A 21,504-nucleotide genomic window follows, 5' to 3' on the forward strand; every position below is an offset into this window, starting at 1 on the left:
AGATATGATCATTCTGTACACACTGTTCTGGAACTTGAGCCATTTAAAGAAACGGATGAATGTTGTGAGATGACTTGGTGATGTCCTTGTTCTGAGCAGCAGGGTGGTGAGTGCCTGTTCTGGGCCACGCAGAGGCTGGTCTTCTCTTTGGAGCTCCTGTGTGGTCAGTATGATCACCTCATTGCTTAGTGGGGGACACAGGCTCTGAGAAGCACAGGGTCACCTAGATCTTTCTACCTTAAATGTGGGTCCCTCACTGGCTTCTCTTCCCTGTCTCTCCTAGGCAAATGTCTGCAGACTGCGGCTGACAGTACCCCCCGAGAGTCCAGCCTTGGAGCCAGGTGAAAAGAAACTTGAAAGAAAAGAACAAGTAAGCCGCCTCTGAGGCAAAGCTCTGACAAGTTCTCCTCTCTGCACTCTTTTATTTGAACCCCTTACCCCTCCCATCCTCCATCCAGGCTATTCACAGTCTGAATGTCAGCGACTTGGCTGATGAAAAGGCCCTCTCGACCTTGCCACCCCATCTTCCATCTTCTCAGAAGTCAGGCCGCCCTGCCTGGCTGGCCCTGCTGGCCTCCTGCCCCTGCTCTTGTTTCCTGGTGAACGCTGGCTCTGTGTGGCCTCAAAGCTGCAGGGACACTGGCCTTCGTGACAGGTGCTGTGGCAGGGAACGAGTTTTTCCTGAAAAAGCTAAGTCCTGTCCAGTCAAAGGGCCCATTGTGAGCTGCCGGCGGCTGAGCCTTTCTCAGCAGCTGGAGGTGGAAACCCAGCTCCTGGTGCAGGCCACCCGGAGAGGACAGGCCCAGCACGTAGCCCGGGCGACAGGCAAGGGCACTAGGGTGGAGGGTGGAGGAGGTCAGCAGGGATTTTTGTGCCAGCCTCTGTGCTCAGTGCTAGGCCGTGAAGGTAAGTCTGACCTTGTCCTTGTCTTGGAGGAGCTCGAAGTTCTTCAGGTGAGACAGACCTCTGAACAATGCTGACATGATAGTTAAAGCCTTAGGATCAGAAGGACAAGAAGGTCTCTGGGAACACCAGGAAGGGAAGAACTGACCGCTGGGGGTGACATTGAAGCAGGGCCCAAAGGATACACAGGGGGCACTACTCAACTCCAGACCTCTTATCCTGGGCAAGCCCTTTATCTCATTCACAAATAGTTAGGAGACACCTTCGTATCTCAGGCACTGGGCATGTGAGTGTAGCATCCTAGAGTGTACTACACTGTGAGGACAGTACTGAACAAAGCAGGGAACAAAAAAGTGCCTGTCCTTTTTGGACTTATCTCCTACTTGTGGGGGAGAATTAAAAAATAAAAAAATAAAACATATCTCATAGAATTTAGGAAGTAATAATTGCTGATGAAGACAAAGCAAGGGAAGGGGACGAGAGGGCTGAGGGGCAGGTAGTAATTTTTCTTGTGCATTTATTTTGCATAAGCATAAAATCAAACAGTAAAATACCACATATGGATATGTGGTAACAGAAGTTTTGTAAATGGAATCATGAAATAATGACAAGCTTTGCTATGGAGCTGACCACTAATGTATAAAAAAGGAAGGTTGTCTTTGAGTGGTAAATGGTTGATAACGGCCCTAAATTCACTGTTGGTCTTTGTCTCTTCTCTCCTTCTCTTATTCCCTTCTTCTCCCCACTTTATACCAAGGACAGAGCACTAATTCAAATGATGAATGACAGGGTAAAGGAGGGGAAATGAGGTTATGACTAGAGCAAGGCTGAGAGAAAGTCAAATTGCTTATCTGCTTAAGGAGAGAGGTTGAGTTCCACCAAAGGATCCAGAAAAATGGCTGATTCCAAGTGGGAGCAAGGCAAGTACAGAGCAAGCCTGGGACATCTCGTGTGGGAAAGTGAGGTGACGCTCAGATGAGTGGGGTCCTAGCAAAGGACCCAGAAGCCAGTTTGAAAGGGGGTCTCACTGCACTGGCAAAACTGCCAACAACGTGAACATCAAAAAGCAATGGCAGTAATATGTTTTGACAAATTGAATAATTAAAAGAGTTCATGAGTTTATAGTAAGCATCAGATTTAGAAAGAGTGCTCTTCTACAGAACTTCAGCTGATAAATTTGGAAAATCTCTATTTTGTAATCTCAAGGGCAGTTCATCAGTGGATGCAAAGCTAGTTGGTGGAAGTTTATTGTGGGACAGTATTTTCACGTAGTCCCAGAGTATCACCTCACAGGTTACTTTCTGACTTGAAGGCACAGTGGTGCAATCTGGCAGCCAGTGTTTCAACCAAGTGATACAATCTAGCTTCACCAATAGTGGGGCAGCCTGGTGGATGGGCTTCCGAGGTGATGCAGTCAAGGACCGCACAGGATCACCTATGTGATATTCATGCCAAACTTGTTAAACTAAACTGAATAGTAAGGAAACAAAGAAACCCCAGATATGGGACATTGTGCAGAACAATTGGCGTAGAGGAGACTAAGAAGAGGTTAATATCAAATATAAGGAGCAAACCTTGGTTAGATCCAGGATCAAAAAAAACCTGTACAGGTCATATTGAGATAGTGAGGGGCTCACAGGCTGCTTAGCACACGAGGAATCAGGAGTACTCTTTGAGGAAGCGGCCCAAGCTGGAGGGAGTGACAAGACCAGAGCCATGGCAGCTGTTCCTGTGTGCATGGCAGGGGAGGTGGGGGGATTGGGCTGTTGGAGTTAGACCCAAGCTGCAGGCCTGGACGGATGTTCATGAAGGGTTTCTGGTGCTGTGAGGCACCAGAGGGCATGTCACCGCTAAGAGATATCAAGTATTCCCAAGGAACAAAGGCATGTGTTCCACATCAAGCAGGAGTTGGTAACCAAGTTATGTGCTTTGATTGGCCCATTTGACCTAAACAGTGCTTTTCAAACTTTCAAAGCAATAGGATCTGCTTTTTTTTTTTTTTTAATCAGAATATTACTATGAGCCCTCATATATAAATCAGGTAGAAGTGGTGCTAGTGTGGGGCCAGGGTCCCCCTGTTTTCCCTGGCCACCTCCTGTGGGTACGTGAGAACCCCGGGGCTGTGAGGAGCACAGGGCAGAGCCATGAGGGCAGAGCATGCGTCAAGTAGCCTCATATGCTGGGCGGACCAGGTGTGCAGCCTAAGTGCCCATCTGTGATGTGTCAGTGACTCACTGCAGAAGAATTGGGGTAGAGTGGAGGAAGGTGGGGCCAGCTGTTTCCCCAGGACTGAAGTCCTTGGGTGGTGGTTGCACTAGAAGGTACTGGTGGTTACTGTGAGGCTGTTCTGAGTGATTTTGCCACCATGTCCTGGCCAGCTGCCTGGGCTTGAGTCACGGGCCAGTGGTGAGGCAGGAGCAAGGAGGCCCTGAAAGTGCCATGGGATGTGCCTCCACCATCGTTGTCCCTCCCTGGGACATTGTGGGCCACAACACTGCAAGGTGCCAAGAACTCTGGATGGCCCTCCCTACTGAGATGACTTGGGTTTCCTGGAGGCGCCAGGGGTGTGCAAAGGCTGGGGGGATTGGAGCTGACTCCAATCAGTCAAAGTGGGAAGGTGTAAAAGGCCTCAGTGGCTTCTGATGAAGGTAAACTTTGAGGACAAAATCCAGGATCCCGTTAGAGCTGTAGGTGACTGAGGGCAAGCCGGGGCTTTGACACCATCATGGATGATGCTTAGCATACTTTGAGCACCTGGGATTCCACGGGACAGCTGGTCACACACAGATGCCACTGCCACTTGGGCCGTTCTTCTGTGTGCTCTTCCCCGAATCCCTGGAGAAGGGGAGGGGTGTGGTGGATGGTATATTTTGCCCACCTTCATGATGGTGTGTTGGAGACTTCTGGAGGCAGTCACAACAGAGGCATCTTTTTCAGGAGTCCTGCGTTCCTGAGGTTTATGTGGAGGCTTCCTGCCCTTATGGCAGACCATTCCTTTTTTTTTTTTTTTAAATATTTTATTTATTTATTCATGAGAGAAATAGGTAGAGGTAGAAGCAGGTTTCTCGGGGGAAGCCCGATGTGGGACTGGATCCCCAGACCCCTGGAGCTGAAGGCAGACGCTCAACCAGGTGATCCTGGCAGACTGTTCCTGCCTGCTGCCTTTAGTCTTTCTCTTCTAGAAGATCCCGACTGCCCCAAGACTGCTTTTGTGGGCCACAGATGAGCTCCCAAATGCTTCCTTTCTCTGCTGCTTAGTTTCCTTATTTTAAAGGAAGCACAGTAATGCCTGATTGCAAAGAATAAGTGAGCTAATATATGCATATGCTCACCATATTGCTTAGTGAGGCAGCGACTCAGAGCCAATGTCAATCCTTCGAGTGCCAAGCACAGTGGCCCTTCTTTGCTTTTTTCCCTCATACCCTCTGGGAGTTATTCCCCCTTCCTGAAACTGCCTGTACTGCATTTTCCTCTTGGGCTGTGCCCACGCATCTTTGTTTGGTGTCCTTGTGTCCTTCTCCATAAATCTGAGCATCCTCCTGCCCATGTCCTCAGGCCTTGCTGCTTCCTCTCTCTGCAGACTTTACCTCAGAGAACTTGTTCTTCCACGGCTTGGAGCCAGCCTCTGCAGGGAGACACTTAACCTACACGCCAGCTCTGCCCTCCTGATCCTGAGCCCTGTCCCACTGGTGGCCGTGCCAGTGTTCAGTGTTCTCTACATGTGGTGTTTTTCGAATATAGATACCTAATCAGCACATCACCATTATTTTGGTATTTAAAAATATGAATGAATCTGGATCATTTATGAACAGACATACCCAGAAAGTTCTAGGCTGAATTGCAGTTTGGAATGGAACCTAGGTATTCACATTTAGAAAGTGTTCTGACGCCATCCCTCTCTGTTTGAGAGTCTCCTGAGGCATCTCACAGTGAGAAAGATGACCAGTGTTTTCTTACATTTGTTCATCATAGGTATTTCCCTCAGAGCCATTTGAAATGAGGTGATGTCTTTTTATTTTGTCTCCCAGAGCTTAGGTCCCTGCCTTGCACATAGGACGTGCTTCAAGAATGCTTTATGTGTTTTGTTTGTTTGTTTTGTTTTTATATTTTCTTAGGGCTGCCATAGCAAGTACCATGAACTGCATGGCTTAACAAACAAATTTATTGGCTTACAGTTTTGGAGATTAGAAGTCTGGAGTCAAGGTCCAGTCAGCAGAGTCATACCCTCTCTGCAGGCTCTAAAAGAATCTTCCCTTGCCTCTTTCAGCTGCTGGCGGCTGTGGCAGTCCCTGGCTATGGCTGCCTAACCCAAGTCTTCACGTGGTATTCTCCTGATGTGTGTGTGTGTGTGTGTGTGTGTGTGTGTGTGTGTATCCAAATTTTCTCTTTTTATGAGGATGCCCATTGTGCTGGATCAGGGCTCACTCTAATGGCTTCATTTTAATTTGCCCTCTCTCCAAATAAGGTCGAATTTGGAGCTACTAGGGGTTAGGACTCCAACATTTCTCTTTTTTGCAGGACACAGTTCAGCCCCAAACAAATTTTTTTTTTTTGGTAGAATGTTATCTTAAATTATATTAACTACTCAGATAAATTAGCCATTGGGCTTTATTTATGTGTTGAAAACCATTAAGAATATGAGAGAAGAAATGCTCTTAGTTTGTGGATACACATTTCATACTGAGGAATTGATAATTGGTGTAGATAATGTTGAAATTAACCCCCATCATTTTCAAAGAATGCCATGAATGTATGTACCCATATTCCTATGTAAATCTGTATGTGGTGTATTCTTAGATACATGCACATAGCAGTAAGAGACAACACCAGCTATTATGGATTTATCAGCTAAATCGAGGTCTCACTGTGTACTTGAGTTTTAGTGAGCACAGCCTGAGCTCTGCTGATTCTGAGTCTGCGGGATGGCGAAGTCTTTTGCAAAGCAACAGAGTAATTTGAAGCAGATGATATTTCCGATAGCTGGTAACATCCTACCATTGTAGGTGTCCTTTAGCGACCTGTGTTTTTAAAGAACTCTAGTGAGGGAGAGCAGGTATATGTGTATGTATGAAACATTGGGAGCTTTCATAGCCCAGTATAATGTTTCAAAGGAGAAAAGTCTTGCCATTCAGTTTTACAGTCCCCTTTCCCTTAAAAGCCCCAGATGAGTAAGCGTGCTGAGTCCTCGTCCTTGGGGTGACTGTTTATACAACAGCCCGGGCTGTTGCCAGGTGAGGGAGTGTGCTGCCAGGATTCAGATCGGCACTGGGGCTGTCCTGATGGTGTGCAGGACTGTGTGTGCCTCTCAGAGATAGCAGGCCCAGGAGGATGTGAAGAGGCCCGAGTCCTAGTTCTGGTTCCCTACTGCCCACCGTGGTGTTTGGGCCAGGCAAGTCATCTCTAGGCCTCAGTTTTCTCTTCTAGCAACTGTAGATATTAGCCTGGAACCAGTGTTTTTCCAAGTTTCTTTAGCTATGGAACTCCTTATTCAACTGAATATATATATATATATATATATATATATATATATATATATATATATGGAAGTCCATCGATAAAAGAGGGAAGGCCTAGTAGCTGTGGTTTCAGGCAAGACCAGGGCTGTGCCGGCTGTTCCAGCAGTGCTCCCCCACCCATCCTATACCCTCTACCCCCTGCTCCAGCCTCAGCCTTGTCAGCCACTGAGGAGGGCTGGGGTACCATTTACAAACCCACTGGACTACCCAGCTCTTTTCCTTTTTTCTGATCTCCTGGGATTATGATTGTTGCCCTGTGAAGAGGCCAGTTGAAGGGTGGATATCTCACTGTCACGGCACATTTGATGGTTGTGGTGCAAACAGCACCAGGAAGAGAGAGGTAGACAGACAGAAGCATCCAGACAAACAACATAGACTTTAGCAGGATCCCAGATACTCAGAAATGTAAAGATCCCGCTAATAATAATAGAATCTGTCAATATCTACTAGTAATGTCCAGCAACGTACCCGGGGTTTTATGTATATTATTCTGTGTATTTCTAGAACCACCCTTTGCAGTGGGTGGTATTATACCCCTTGTCCTTGATCAGGACAGGACCCTTGAACCTGAGTGCAGTAAATAACTGGCACAGGGCCACGCAGCTAGTACACCATGGATTTGCAGTTCCAACTTGGGTCTGTGCCATGGCCATGTTGCCATGGGAATGTCAACTCTCATACTTTCTCTTATCTGGGAAGGTCTGTCAGGATATTTATATTTTATCAATCAAGGTTACCTAATGTGTGTACTGTATGACTGGGTTCCAGCCAAGAAGTTCCTGATTTTGCCTTCCAGATATTCTTTTTTTTTTCCTCTGGAATTGTTGGGCCTAACCAGCTGTTGTCAGCTTAGAATCTAGAAGGTAATATCTTTAAGAAATTACCTCCTACCAGGATACTGTTATTAGAACTACACTCTCTTTGGGCTTTCTACTTGGCTAGAAGTTTTTCTTTTCCTTCTCTTTAAGCATTAAAAATGATTGGTCTTTGTCCAAGCATGAGTTTATTATTTTATGTAAAATGGTGTCTTGAGTCTGTGAGCTCCTCAGAAATAACAAATACTTTAATAAGCCAAAGGTATCCATTTCTTTGAGGAAACTGGTCTGTCTCTCCCTTCCCTATTTCTCTCCCAGGCTGTGGGAAGGCCGCTCAGGATGGCTGCAGGGTTCATTATTCATTTTCTTCACAGGTAGACAAAACAATGTCAGGTGTGAGTCATGACCGGGGACTCCTAATTTGCTAGGATTGACACACAGGGCAGATGGGTCAGAGCACGTTCCTGAAAGTGCTGTCCTCAGCAGGCAAGATGGGTAAGACGCCCTTGTTTCAGCGCTCAGCTGTCCCTGTGTCAGCTGCTGCCCTCTGGCTGGAAGAAGAGGTTCAAAGCAAGAAGTTTTGGAAATAACTTGGTTTCTAGTTTGCATGTCATTTAGTTCAGGTAATGGTCCATCTAAGTCATATCAGCAGACTGGACATGTGACTGGCTGCCTGTCCTGGCCTCTGGGACCAGGGGCTGGCGGTGGTAGGCTATCTGTGTGTCTGTGTGTGTCTGCTGTTATTTCTTCCCTGAGAACTCTTCTTCTAATTTTTTAAAAAAGATTTTATTATTTATTTGGGGGGGGGGTGGGGAGAGCGCTAGAGCAATCACAAGCAGGGGGAGGAGCAGGGAAGAAGCAGACTCCCTTTTGAGCGTGGAGCTCAGTTTGGGGCTTGATCCCAAGACCCTGAGGTCATGACCTGAGCAGACGCCTAACCAACTGAGCCACCCAGGCATCCCCTCCCTGAGAACTCTTCTTGACCAAAGGATTTTCTTCTTTTGTGCAGAGCACTGTTTTGGATGATTAGATGCTCCAAATCTCTGGCATAGACCCAATTCCAAATATTCTGCTTGCTTGCCTTCCTTCCTTCCTTCCAAACATATTTATTGTGCATCTCTTTGTGCTGAGAGTTAGGGTTAAAACAGTACAGTAGATCCAGCCCCTGCGTTATGGAGCTTATCTCATGTAAGATCATATATTCTTAGCGTTTGGGAAATATGATCACCTATTACTGGCCTCACTGACCCCAGCTCTCCAGCAGCATAAAGTGCTTGTGGCAGGAATTTAGGTGGGGTTACTTTCCTGTACTTTCTCCTTCTTTCTTTTCTTTTCTTTTCTTTTTTTTTTTTTAAAGATTTATTTATTTATTCATGATAGAGAGAGAGAGAGAGATTGAGGCAGAGACACAGGCAGAGGGAGAAGCAAGCTCCGTGCCAGGAGCCCAACGCGGGACTCGATCCCGGGACCCCAGGACCGCACCCTGGACCAAAGGCAGGCGCTAAATTGCCAAGCCACCCAGGGATCCCTTTCTCCTTCTTTCTAAGGCAATTTGCACTACATACGTCTTTGGGGGAAAACAGCCAGAGCATGAGTCTGTAAGTAAATTTTCAGCCATGAGTATATCCCAGGGAACAGTTTAAATGAAAGATTCTCTGTATATTTCTCTGATTATGTCTATTGTTAATTACATTGCAATTCATGGGGTGCATTTCAGTTGGCTGTTACTTTTTTCCCTTCTTTGACACTGACTTTCTTTTCATTTCCTACATTTGGTAGGGCTTTGGTTTTCCAGGCAGTTTTGCCTAGTATTATTTCCTACCCAAGAGGCTTTTTAATAGGCTTAGTATGTTTTAAAGAATTTGATATTTTAATACCAACCAAGCAGCATTATGAAGAAGTTTAAAAAAAAAAAAAAACCAAACCCCACAACTTTTGACTGCGGAGAATTTCAAACATACACAAAAGGAGACTGAACGGTGTGATGAATTACTGACCCTTCACCCAGCCCCAAAGCCCTCAGCCCAAGCTCAGTCTTGCTTGTCTGCACTCCCATCCGCTTCCTCCACCCGGTATCCCAGATATCATAAATATTTAAGCATGTTTCTCTGAAAGATAAAGACTATCTCTCATACAATCACAATGCTGTTATCATGCTTCAGAAACTAATATTTATCTTATAGGGAGATACCTTAAAGGACCTGAGAGGAGAAAAATTCAGCCGCAGACACAGTGCCAAATGTGTTGGCTCTTTTCATTTTTTTCCTGAGTTCTCTAGGTTTTCATCAAAAACATACATTTTATCAGAGTGATAGCCTTCTTGGGTTCCTTTGCAACTCCGCTGGATAGAGAGTTTATGAACGGGGTAAACATCAGCTCCCTGTCCCTCGGTCTAACATCTTTCCACAGAGGATGTTCCCTTCAGTTGGACCATATTTACATAATCTGGAAAACTCCCCAGAATTTCTTCCAACCTCTAAAGCTCCCTCTTCAGCAAATACTTATTGAGAAATTCATTGACTGATTCAGTCACTGATAGATGTCAGGGCTTATGATGGTAAAGAAGATCAACATGGCCCAGTGGCTAGGTGAGCAGCCCTTACATATGTGATGATACTAATCGTCACTGTGTTGTGGTTGTGCTGAAGGTGTAGAGACCTAACCAGTCTGAAGGGTCAGTGAAGATGTCCTTGAGGGAGAGACATTTCAGCCCAGCAGTGGGCACTGGACACAGAGAGAATAGCCCGTGTCACATCCTGTGACAAGGAGGGGGTTGACTGATAAAGAGCAGAAAGGAGCAGAAAGGGTGGGGGCCGAGGGGGAGACGGAGCCCAGGAGGCCTCCCTGTGCTGAGCCTGCCTCTCCCCAGTGGCCCCAACCAGACCGGGGCCCAGGCTCTTGGCTTCCCTGCCGCTGAGGTCTGGGCTGCTGCCACATGGAGATGTGAGATTCCATTTCACCCCTGACTCTTAGCTGTTTTGAAAGCTTGTGGTCAAAGGCAAGAGCTTAGATTTGGGAAGATGTACTCAGGCACTTGAATGCTGTGGCCACCTTGGAAGAACTAATAATATTTTTTAAATTATTTATTTATTTATTTATGATAGTCACAGAGAGAGAGAGAGGCAGAGACATAGGCAGAGGGAGAAGCAGGCTCCATGCACCGGGAGCCCGACGTGGGATTCGATCCTGGGTCTCCAGGATCGCGCCTGGGCCAAAGGCAGGCGCCAAACCGCTGTGCCACCCAGGGATCCCAGAACAAATAATATTTACATGACAGGGTTATTGTGAGGATAAAGAAAATACTGCGTAATAAAACAGACAACAAATATTTGTTCCCTGGGGTGCTTTATTCATAAACCTCCCTTCTGTTTGCCTATCACAGTGCAGCAGCTGCTCACGGCCTCGGGAACCCTCACTGTGTGGAGTGGCCCCTGAGAGTGGCCCTGCTCCTGAGCAGAGTCCTGTGCTCAGCCCTTGTCTGGACTCTTTTATTTAGTTCCTGACTTTGTAATAATCTTTTCTTTTTTGTTTTTTTGAAAATTGAATGAATGTTATTCATTCAAAAATAATGCACCCCCCACCCCTTTTCTTTGGCTAAAAATCAGACATAGGTAGGGACGCCTGGGTGGCTCAGGGGTGAGTGTTTGCCTTTGGCTCAGGTCATGATCCTTGGGTCCTGGGATCGAGTCCCACATCAGGCTGCCCGCATATGGAGCCCACTTCTCCCTCTGCCTGTGTCTGTCTCTCATGAATAAATAAAGTCTTAAAAAAATCAGACAAAAAGAAGCATAAATTAAAAAATGAAATCCTATTTTGCCTGAGGCCACTGGCATTAAAAATTTGGATTCCACCCTTCTAGATGTTTTATGCACATAAACATAAAATTTTTAAAACAAAACCAAAAATATAGAAATTACTGTTTTTCTCTTAACAGATCTTCGATATCTTTCTTTCCATGTGTGTAACGATTAGATCTACCACCTCTGGAGCCGTGTTTCACAGACCTCGTGTTGTCTGTGACATTTTGTGCGTGTTCCTCCACAGGCAGGGAGGCAGAGTTGTCTGTGTGCAGCCACCTGAGCATTTTCCTGAAAACCAGTCCCGTCTGGGAAAGCCTTTGCTTTGCAGAAATGCATTTCACTAAGCCTTCCCATCCTCATCAGCTTGTTTTTCAGGAACTGGGTGGTGTCTGATTAAAAGAGCATGCTTTTGTTGCCTGGTATTTGGGGAGTTTCATGAGAGCTTTTCCTCTTCCTAATTATTTGTATGGGAAATCAGGGGTCTGGAATCCTAGCTTGTCATTCCACCAAGAGCAACTGAACAGTCTCTTCACCTAAATTTATGTACAAATTCCAAGAGTTGGATTAGTGCCAGTGGGATCCAAGCACAAAGGACTCAAGCAGAATCATTTTCTGGAAGCAAATACAGAGTGTCACAACACCTCATAGTTCATCTCTTCCCAAATATATACAGAAGGGTGGGAAGCAATGAGTGTTTTGTTTCCTAATTTTTTTTAAAGCTTCCCATCGTTGACAGGCAAACAGTACAAAAAGGTATAAAGAAAGAACTGAAAGTCATCCTGATACCCAGTACCCCAGCTCTACCATGCTGTCCCCTCCTTAGAGCTCATTACTATTAATAATTTACCATGTATCTTTCTAGACTTTTCTTTGACAACTTTAAATGAATGGGAACGTAAAGTTATATTCTGCAGCAAATGAATGATTTTAAAATGTAAATTACAGTCTTATATGTCAAAAATATTTTGTGAGTCCATGGAAGGAATTGATGCAAAGGTGGTGTAAAAAATTAGTGAGTAGGACACCCGAGTGGTTCATTTGGTTAAGTGTCCCACCCTTGATTTTGGCTCCGGTCATGATCTCAGGGTCGAACCCTGAGTTGGGATTCGCATTTAGCACAGAATCTGCTTGACAATTGCTCTCTCCTTCTGTCCCTACCCCTACATGTGTTTTTTTTTTTTTTTTTTTTTTTTGTCTCTCTCTGTCTCTGTAAGTAAATAAAATCTTAAAAAATAGTGGGAGAGCAGGCTTGCCATATGGAATTCAGGCTTCTGTACTGTGATTGTCATGGTCAGGGTTAGCCCCAGGGGAGCCTGGTGTAGGCTGGTTTGTCTATGAAGCCTCAGTCCCTGATTTTGTCTTGCCCTTCTCTGTCATGGGGTCTCTTGCTCTGTCATCCTGGACCTAACAAAGCCCATGGTGTGGGGAAGTATACTAAGTGTCGGAAGGGCAGAATTGTCCTTGAATGTAGATTTGTGGCTATAAGCAAGTTATTTAACCTCTCTGAACTTTGGTTTTCTCAGCTATCAAGCGGAGAGGACAATTGCTATGTCACAGAATGGTTGTAAAGATTAAACGTACTAAGGAACCTGTCTGGCTTATAGTAGAAGCTGAACAAATCCTAATTTTCCTTTCTCTAGCTTCTTGAGCCTTCATTCTAGAAAAGTGTGTTAGGACTTGAACGTGTTATCCTTTCCCAAGGGTATTAAAGCTCTGGGTAAAGGGATTAAAGTGCAAGAAAGTTCTTTTGGCTGAAGTCCTGCTGGCTCTGCCTGGCTTTTCAGAAATATTTCATGAATGGTCATAACAGGTTGTGTACTCCTGCACCCACCCCCCGCCCCCCTGCCTTTTCTCTGAGCTGGCTCCAGGGTGGGTCTTAACCTCAGGGGACAATTTGGCTGCCAGTGAGCAGCCAACATTCTTCCCCCAGTATCTCAACCTCATGCATTTCAAGTGATGTATTTAATGATGAGGTTGAAGGCATACAGAGGAACTGCTTTTCAGGGGAAAGCAGCATTATTAGGACACCTGAACTGTGAAAGTGCCGACTCTTGCTCTTGTCGTGAGGGGTAACAAAGGTCAACCTGGCACCTCTGTGAGAATGAAAGGTGCTCCTCTGGGCTGGTAGGGCCCTGCAGATACACTCTTAGGTAGATGGATAGGGCTTTGATAGAAATTTGAGAAAGATGGCCTTCCTCCAGGGTAGAGGCTGGCATGACCCATCCCAGGTGCAGGCAGGAGGAAAGTGACCGGGCTGGATTTCCGCTGGGCTCCTTAGTGCCACATACAATGTACCCATTATCACAACTGTCTCTACCAGGCCTAAACAGTCATTATTCTTTTCTCTTTTCTACCTTCTTGAAGCTCCCTGAACTAAGCAATGGAGAACCAACCAGGAAACTTCCTCAGGGTGTTGTCTATGGCGTGGTGCGGAGATCAGATCCAAACGAGCAGAAAGAAATGGTGGTATATGGGTGGTCCACCAACCAGCTGAAAGAAGAGATGAACTACATCAGAGATGTGAGTCATTTGAGGATTGCTGTTTTTGGTTTTGTTTGTACTCCTTTTGTAGCATGTGAGACGGTGCAGTTGGAAGCATTGATGTGAATGTAATAAGGCCTTTTGGAAGAATTTCTAGCATTACTGTTTTCGATGGAAATGTTTCTTCATATCTTCACGTAATGTTAAAGGTACATATACGCAATTCTGTAGTGAAGTATAGAGTGAACTGCTGGAGGTTGCTAAGTAGGGATGCTCAGGAGACCAAATGATTCTGTTCTTCCACATATGATATGGAGACTTTTAAGTGATTTTTCTTATTATGTAGGACAATCCACTCCTAATACATGAGTTTCAAAAATGATATAAATTTGATTGTTTTTGGTTGTAAGAAATAGAAAAGCCAACTCAAAGAGGAAATTTGTCTCATGTGGGGTAAGTGTTGGGGTAGGTGGGCTCTCGCCAGGGCACATCCAAGCTCCAGTCCTCTGAATCCTTCTCAGTTTCCATTGGTTCTTTCCTCCTTTGTGTCAGGCTTATGGCATCATCTAAAAATATGATGGTGGCTGGAGGAAGAGGCTACTTGTCTCTGGTTTCTTTTTTTAGAGTCCTTCTGTTAGGCTTCTTATATCTCATTGGCCAGGATTAGGTCACAGGCCCATTCCCAAATCCATCCCTGGATGGATCCCCTGGTGAGGGGAATGGGATTGATTATAGCTGGTTCAGATCAGTTAGTCGAAATAGATGCTGAGAAGTCAACCACAGTAGACACTGTCCATCTCAGGCCAATCAATGTCATTTCTTTGTGTTTAATATAACATTTCTTATATTTTTAATTACACACTCTTTTAAGAAAATTTGGAAAATACAAAAGTGTGTCAAGAAGAAATCAAAACCATCCATAATTCTACCATTTAACCAGAGCTGTTGTTAAGGAGCATTTTCTTCTAAATTTTTTATTTGTTTTCATCCATCCATCCATCCATCCATCCATCTCCATTCCTTTTTGGTTCTTTGGCCTCCCAGTGCCCTGTTGACCAAATCCGTATCATTAGATAGAGAGGAAATTAGTTACTCTGACACCAATGAGCTCAGAGCACCACCTGTGGACTAGAAAGTGCTTATGGGAAGCAGAGCAGTGTAGGGCAGTGGGGTGCCCCCTAGACCTTGGTTCAACATCTACCTCTGTGTTTGGCCCAGCCAAGCTTTTGTTTCTGTGGGCTTCAGTTTTCTCCTATATAGATTGTGGAGGGTGGGAAGGGACCCCTAAAGTCAAAACTTCTAGCTTTTTATGTAGTGCGTTTGCAGAGAAGATACAAAGTCATGTTATCAGCTTTTGTATAGTTTTTTAATTTAATTTTTTTGTACAGTTTTTTTAAAAGAACATCTCATTGAGTATTAAAAATAACTGTTTTGGGCACCTTCTTTCACGTGTCTTGAAAGATTTAGATACTTATATAATTAAAAAAAATAAAAATCTTGTCTTAGTTAAAAATAATAAATGCTTAACAGAGAAAATGAAGAAAAGCCAAAAAAGTTACATACATACACAGGACAACTGTGACAACCACCACCCTCAAATCCCCAATCATTCTACTCCCCAAATAAAATTTTTAATCATTCAGAGTATCTCATTCTTGACTTCCTCTATAGAAGCAACTTGAACATTTCTCATCTCCAGTATTTTTCTCATGTAAATACTTAGTCCCTTCTTATAAACCTCAGATAAAAAGGCACTGCTTCACAGGTAAACCTTTTAAGCAGAGCTGAAGAGCCGCCAGTTGCCCAAGACAAAATCAACAGGTGGAGGCTGGTTGTGAATCAGGGATGACATGTGCCTGGGACACAGGGGTGGTTCTGACCTGGATTACTAGCCTCCATTGTGACCTGTAACATAAAATTAATTTCCAGGTCCCACCTTCTATAGCTGGCTTCAAATCCATCCTGGTCTGCTCATCCCTAAGCATGTTTATGGGATTGTTCTCTCTTGCCATGAGTGATTCTGGCCCAGTTGGCTTCTTGTACCACTTGCCATCCAGCTTGAGAGCCAGCCCACTCCCCACTGATGAGCAGCATGAGAGCCAATTAGGGCCATGGTGAAAACCTTTCTGTCTGCCAGAGTGTTTCGGGCCTCATTTCCCCAAAATGTTTGTAGATAACAGCAAGAAAGTAGACTCTTGATCAGAATTCATTTAGGAAAGTCTTGGCATCTTGATTTACACCTTGCTGCCAAAATTTTCACCAATACGCAGTCACCTCTAACAAACATGCAATCTGGTTTAAAACCGTGTGCTAGCTATGCAAATACAGCTTCAAGGTGAAGTGCTCCCTCGTGCTATCCCCTAATTCCTACCAACCGCTGTCTTTGAGTCCCTCCTGCCATGGAAGTTCTGGAACTCCCTGCAGAGGGCTCCCTTGAGACCTCGTTTCTATTTGAGGATCCCTGAGCTCTCCATTAAGCAGAGCGGGAGCAGAGGCTTTTTTTGACCCTTGACAGGGTCAAGGCTTTTTTTTTTTTTTTTCAATAAAAATTGTAAGGACCTGGTTACTCCTCCAAAAGTGCTGCTATAGAGGAACTTCAACAGTGGTTGTGTAAACAGGTGTTTGGAGGATTACCCTGACTTTTGTTATATTTTGTGCCTGTGTATTATTGATAAATGAGAAATGTTCAAATTTATGGTCTCTCTATGCTCATACTTCCCTGCCGTATATTTCAGACGTTTAATTGCTCTTTGGTGGTCAGAGCAGAGATAGGGAAAATTAGAGGTTGCTTTTTTGTTTTGTTTTGTTTTGTCTTCTTAGTCACTTGTTTATAGAGTCAACTTGTTAACTTTCTACTTATAAAAATGCGTGATAGGAAAAGGAATCTTGCTGAATGTGTTTTGACAGGTGATAGGTGCATTTCAACAAACCATTTTTTCTTTAGGGCTTATTATTTGGATAATTCATCTTTATTAATAATTATTAACATACATAATAATACATATTTATTGTTGTTATTTGGATAATTCCCTTGGCTTCCAACTAGATATTAGAAGTGATTTTCTTAATTTCCCAAACTGTCATGTTCTTAAAATTGTTTTTCTTTGTGTGTGTGTGTGTGTGTGTGTGTGTGTGTGTGTGTGGAGCCCTCCTGTCATTAGTGTTTCAGAAAATCTCTCAAAATTTTGTAACTTGATCTCTGACTAGCATCTTTGTGGGCTGCAGGTGAGAGCCACTTTGGAAAAAGTAAGGAAGCGAATGTATGGAGACTATGATGAAATGAGACAGAAGATTCGACAGCTTACCCAGGAATTGTCAGTAAGTGAATATCTCAGTGACTTGGAAATATGGAAGGATGGTAGGGCTTAGGACTCCCTCTGAGTGGCTGGTACCTGAACATATTTGAGTTTATGATGTTCTTTGTGAATAGAATCATATTTTAAATGAACCGAGGGAATTTTGTCACAGAATTAAGTGTATTATTTAAAGGGACATTTGTGGCAAGAAGAATCTTTACATTCAAAGCATTCCCTCCACAGTGAGGGACAAGACAAGGAAGCCAGCTATCATCATTACTATTTAATATTGTACCTGAGAGATTAGCCAATGGAATTAAACAAGAGGAACAAATTTAGAGGTATAAAAACCAGACAGGTAGATGTAAAAATGTCACTGTTTACAAACTGTATGATTATATACCCAGAAAGCACAAGTGAGCCAATGGAAAAAAAAAAAACTACTGTAAAAAACAATTTTGTAAGGTAGCAGGGTAAAAAAATTAATAGGTACAAACAAGTAGATTTCAGTATACAAAACACAACTGGTGAGAAGAAACAAGAGCAAAGAGAACTACCAAATATCTAGGAGTAAACTATACCAAGAGGAAAGACATACTATGTACTTAGATAGGAATTGCCAACATTGTAAGATGTCCGTACTACTCAGGGTAATACACAAATGTAATGTAACCCAATAAAAATACCAACAGATTTTTATTTTATGTCATTCTTATGACTGGACTAGGTGATTCCAGAGTATACAGAAAATAAATAGGAAGCATTGAGGAAATTCTGGGGAAAAAAATGCAATGAGGAAGACTAGCTCTATTAATAAGAAACTGAGAGAGCCTCAGAGATTAGGACAGCATCATATTAACACATAAATAAGTAAGCATTCATAAAAAAAGTGAAGAAATGTACTCCAATATATGATAAATGTAGCATCTCAAATAAAGAGAGGAAAATGGACCCGTCAAGATATGCTTTGGGGAATATTTTTTTTAAAGATTTTATTTATTCATGAGAGACCCAGAGAGATAGGCAGACATAGGCAGAGGGAGAAGCAGGCTCCATGCTGGGAGCTCGACACAGGACTGGATCCCGGGACTCCCAGATCACACCCTGGGCCAAAGGCAGGTGCTAAACCTGCTGAGCTACCCAGGGATCCCCAATTAAATGATTCTTAATTGAGGGGCAGAGTAGGCAAGGTGGTCCCTGAGCAGATGGGACAGGAGTGACAGATTTATGTTAGTGTGTACCTTTTACATTTTGTAAATGTTTGAACTATGTGAATGTCTTACTTTCCAATTTAAGAGAAAATAACATTCCTCTGGTTTAAACAAGCTAATGCCTGCGAAAAAATTATGTTTTGTATTTTTGATTCATAATGTTGAAGGAAAAAAAGTCCACATATACACAACCTACTTTCCGTAAAGGTGAATCTCTGCAGGAAGGAAGCACAGTTATGCCAGCCGTGTTAGAGGTTAGCACATGATTTGGCCGGGAGATTATCTGCTTAAGTAAGACCCATTGCCTTGATTATAGGGGTGGGGGCGTAGCCCATTCTCAACTGGCATGTAGGAAGAGGTTTGTGAAATTCTCACATACTTGTGGAAATTGAGTCTGCCATCCACTGACACGCGCTAACAACTGTAATTAAAGCCGGAGGATTGGAGTTGCAATAGATGCACAGACAGGTCCCTGTCCCTGGCTTTCCATCACTGTCTCTTGCACACCCTCATTTTCCCATGCGAGAAACTATGTCTCTGCCCCGTCTCCTCCCCTAGGCCAGCCCTCATTCTGCAGCCACATTACCATTGCTAAATTCTTGTAATGTGAACACGCCACTGAGCAAGAACGTGCCCCCCACCCTGTTCTTGGGCCTGCCCTGCTGTTTCAACTCTGCTTCCCATGTGCTGGGTGCCCCTCTGGTTCTGTCATTGCTGACTGCTTTCTGTGGCTCCAGCAGACCCCACCGGCATCCACCCTTGAGCCTACCCCGAATCCTTACCCCTCATTCTCCTGCCTCCCTGCTCCCAGACCTTCTTGAAGGTTTGGCTTAAACTTGTAGAACTCTCTCTGATGAAACGGTCTGCAGCACGTTAAACACACACACCCAACAAAGACACGGCAGCAGCGGCAGCCCCAGAATGATGCTGGAGAACTGTGTGCACCCCAGATGAGCTCTTTCTGTGCTGAGTGGAAAGAGCAAGATGTCATGAGAAGATATTCCAACTGGGTTCTAGGTCTAGCTGTGCTGCTTCTCAGCTGCTGGTGTGCAAACCCCGTAGCTTCTCTGATTCTGTTTCTTCCATGTGAAGGGGGATGGTCTGCTGCTGCACCTGTTGTGAGGAGCAGGTGAGGCCTGTGGGTGAATATGTAAAGGAAGATCCTTCTTGTCTTTCCCCTCTCTGGGTCATGCAGATGTTGACTTTGCAATTTTAAGCCGCACTTGAAATATCAGGAGAAGGTTCTAGCCTAACTGAAGCTTGTTGCAGGCATAAATGGTTTTGTGTAACCATCTTGTCATCTGTTCAGGCTTCACAGGCTCAGCAGGAGTATCTTGAGAGTCACATCCAGACACAGTCGTCAGCCTTGGACAGTTTTAATGCCATGAACTCAACCTTAACGTCGGACTCCATTGGCCTGCAGGTACTCCAGTGCTCGCCGTTAGCCTGGGTGCCCTCTGGGGTGCCCTCTGTTACGGGGCCGGCATGCCTAACCAAGTGTGGGTCCGTGCCTCGGTAGTAAAGTAAGTCACGGGATGTCTTCAGATCATTATTTAGGATCCTTCAAGCATGGCCACAGTAAAGCCCATACCAGGAAGCTAGTGAAGGAGGTGAGAGGAAGCGCTTCCAAGCCAAGACTCTAAACCTTTGAGTAGAATTTGTTTTTGCCTTCATTAAAATGGGCATTTAGATCCTGAGCTCCATTAGAGGTGTCACTTTCTCCAGTAGGTACACAAGTGGTCTTAAGTATTAGCACTTAAAACAGCACATCAGCCCCTGTTCTTTTAGCTCTCGCGTTACGGGAAGTTCCACCCAAGCACGGAAAAGACAGACCTACTCACAGACAATCTGTACTCATTCATGGCAAGTAACTCCCAAAGGCTGTGAAGCACTTTTTACTATTTTAGAAATTATTTTGCAATAAAAGAAATCCTGTGCATTCCAAAGAATGTCTTTAGTACGAGGCAGGAAGGCAGAAGGATTCAGGACGCTCTGAATGGATGTCCTCGGTCCACTTCAGGAGGATTGCTCCCGTGATTGAACTGCCTTGCTGGGAGTTCACCCCGCCAGTGCTACCCATTGTTACCCTTCCAACTGAGTCCTGCATCTAATATGCAGATTAACTTGAAAAGGTTCAGAACAGCGTTACATTCACCAGAAACACTCTCCCTTGGCTTTGGTTTCCAGATAGGCACACAACAGTTTCTTGCCTCTTCTCTAAATCCATTTGGCTCTTATTTTTTTCCCCTTTGCTAAAAGGTCCCGCAGCTAGTATGTGTCCTTCCCAGTTCTATACAAATAACAGATAAATTTTCATGTTGAAATCCTCCACTTCCCCATGAGCCTGGTTTTCTCTGGTCACAGCTGTGAGGGCAGTAGTGCCAACCACAAAGCTAGATACAACAGTGGGCCTGGGCAGGCATCGTGTTGGGATTTGGCTGGGAGGCCATTTCTGGTGGGGTCTTGGAGCCTCACCCCTTTCCTGATCCTTCTTAGTGCATGCTGGTTTTACCCTGGCCCCAGGCCTGGCCGTGTTCTGGGTCTGGTGTGGTTTTCCCTTTCTTCTGCCATCAAGGGGGCTTGGCAAGGCTCCCTTTCCTTCTCTCTTGGGCATCTTTTCGCTCCTGGCCAAACAGTAGGAGATGCTGTACCTCACCTGAGTGCAGACCTGGTTGGTATGGGCACTGATTTTCTGGGTTCTCTTCCCCACCTGTACTTCTGACCTGTCATCCCGCTGGTGCTCCAGGCAGTGGGGTCAGCCATCAGAATAGGGTCAGCCATAACCCAGGTATCTGACTGGTTCCTAGTTACAGTCCAGTGTCTTGGCCTGGGGCAGACAGAGGAGCTTTATAATGAAAAGATTAAAAATTATGTTAAGGGGCACCTGGGTGGCTGAGTCGGTTAAGCATCTGCCTTTGGCTCAAGTCATGATCCCAGAGTCATGGGATCGAGCCCTGCATCGGGCTCCCTGCTCAGTAGGGAGTCTGCTTTGCCCTCTGCTTCTCCCCATCACTCTTACTTAATGCCAGTTAATATTGGTATGGTTTAATGCTTTGGGTTCTACATGGTTAACTCCTCATTCATACAGAGAATGGCTTCCATAACCTGGAATTCTTACCACCGGGGACTGGGTTGTGTGTACCATCTACCACTTCCCCAGGTCACGTTCGACTTTCAGTTAGATTTGGAAACTCTGGGGTTGGACACATGTTCTAATGCCTATCTCCTCTTTGTAGAGGATTAGTCCTTGAAGCTTCCTCAAGTCCTTAGCCTTCACTGTAGATAAAATGCCTCTGATTCCTAAACCTACTTGAATCAGGAGAAAGGATTTTTGATGGAGGTAAATAGACATTAGACATTAACGAAAATACAGAAGCCATTTGAAAGCACAGAATCAGAAGATATTTGAGCTGCAAGGGGCTTTAGAAACCACCTGGCCCAATCGCTCCCTCTCCAAGGCCCACTGGCTCTACAGATAGAAC

The 21,504-nt window shown here is 44.7% G+C and overlaps 1 protein-coding gene across 2 annotated transcripts in view; it reads left to right on the forward strand.

Moving 5' to 3' along the window:
• Positions 1 to 21,504, forward strand: part of MYZAP (myocardial zonula adherens protein) — an 86,349-nt gene that overhangs the window by 10,927 nt on the left and 53,918 nt on the right. For both annotated transcript variants that reach the window (XM_025999158.2, XM_072738631.1), the window contains exons 2-5: positions 284 to 370; positions 13,399 to 13,554; positions 16,741 to 16,833; positions 19,332 to 19,445. In XM_025999158.2, coding sequence (XP_025854943.1) covers positions 284 to 370; positions 13,399 to 13,554; positions 16,741 to 16,833; positions 19,332 to 19,445 — 450 coding nt within the window. The remainder of the gene's footprint in view (positions 1 to 283; positions 371 to 13,398; positions 13,555 to 16,740; positions 16,834 to 19,331; positions 19,446 to 21,504) is intronic.

Source organism: Vulpes vulpes, chromosome 15 (genome assembly GCF_048418805.1).
Source record: "Vulpes vulpes isolate BD-2025 chromosome 15, VulVul3, whole genome shotgun sequence".
Taxonomy (NCBI): Eukaryota; Metazoa; Chordata; class Mammalia; order Carnivora; family Canidae; genus Vulpes; species Vulpes vulpes.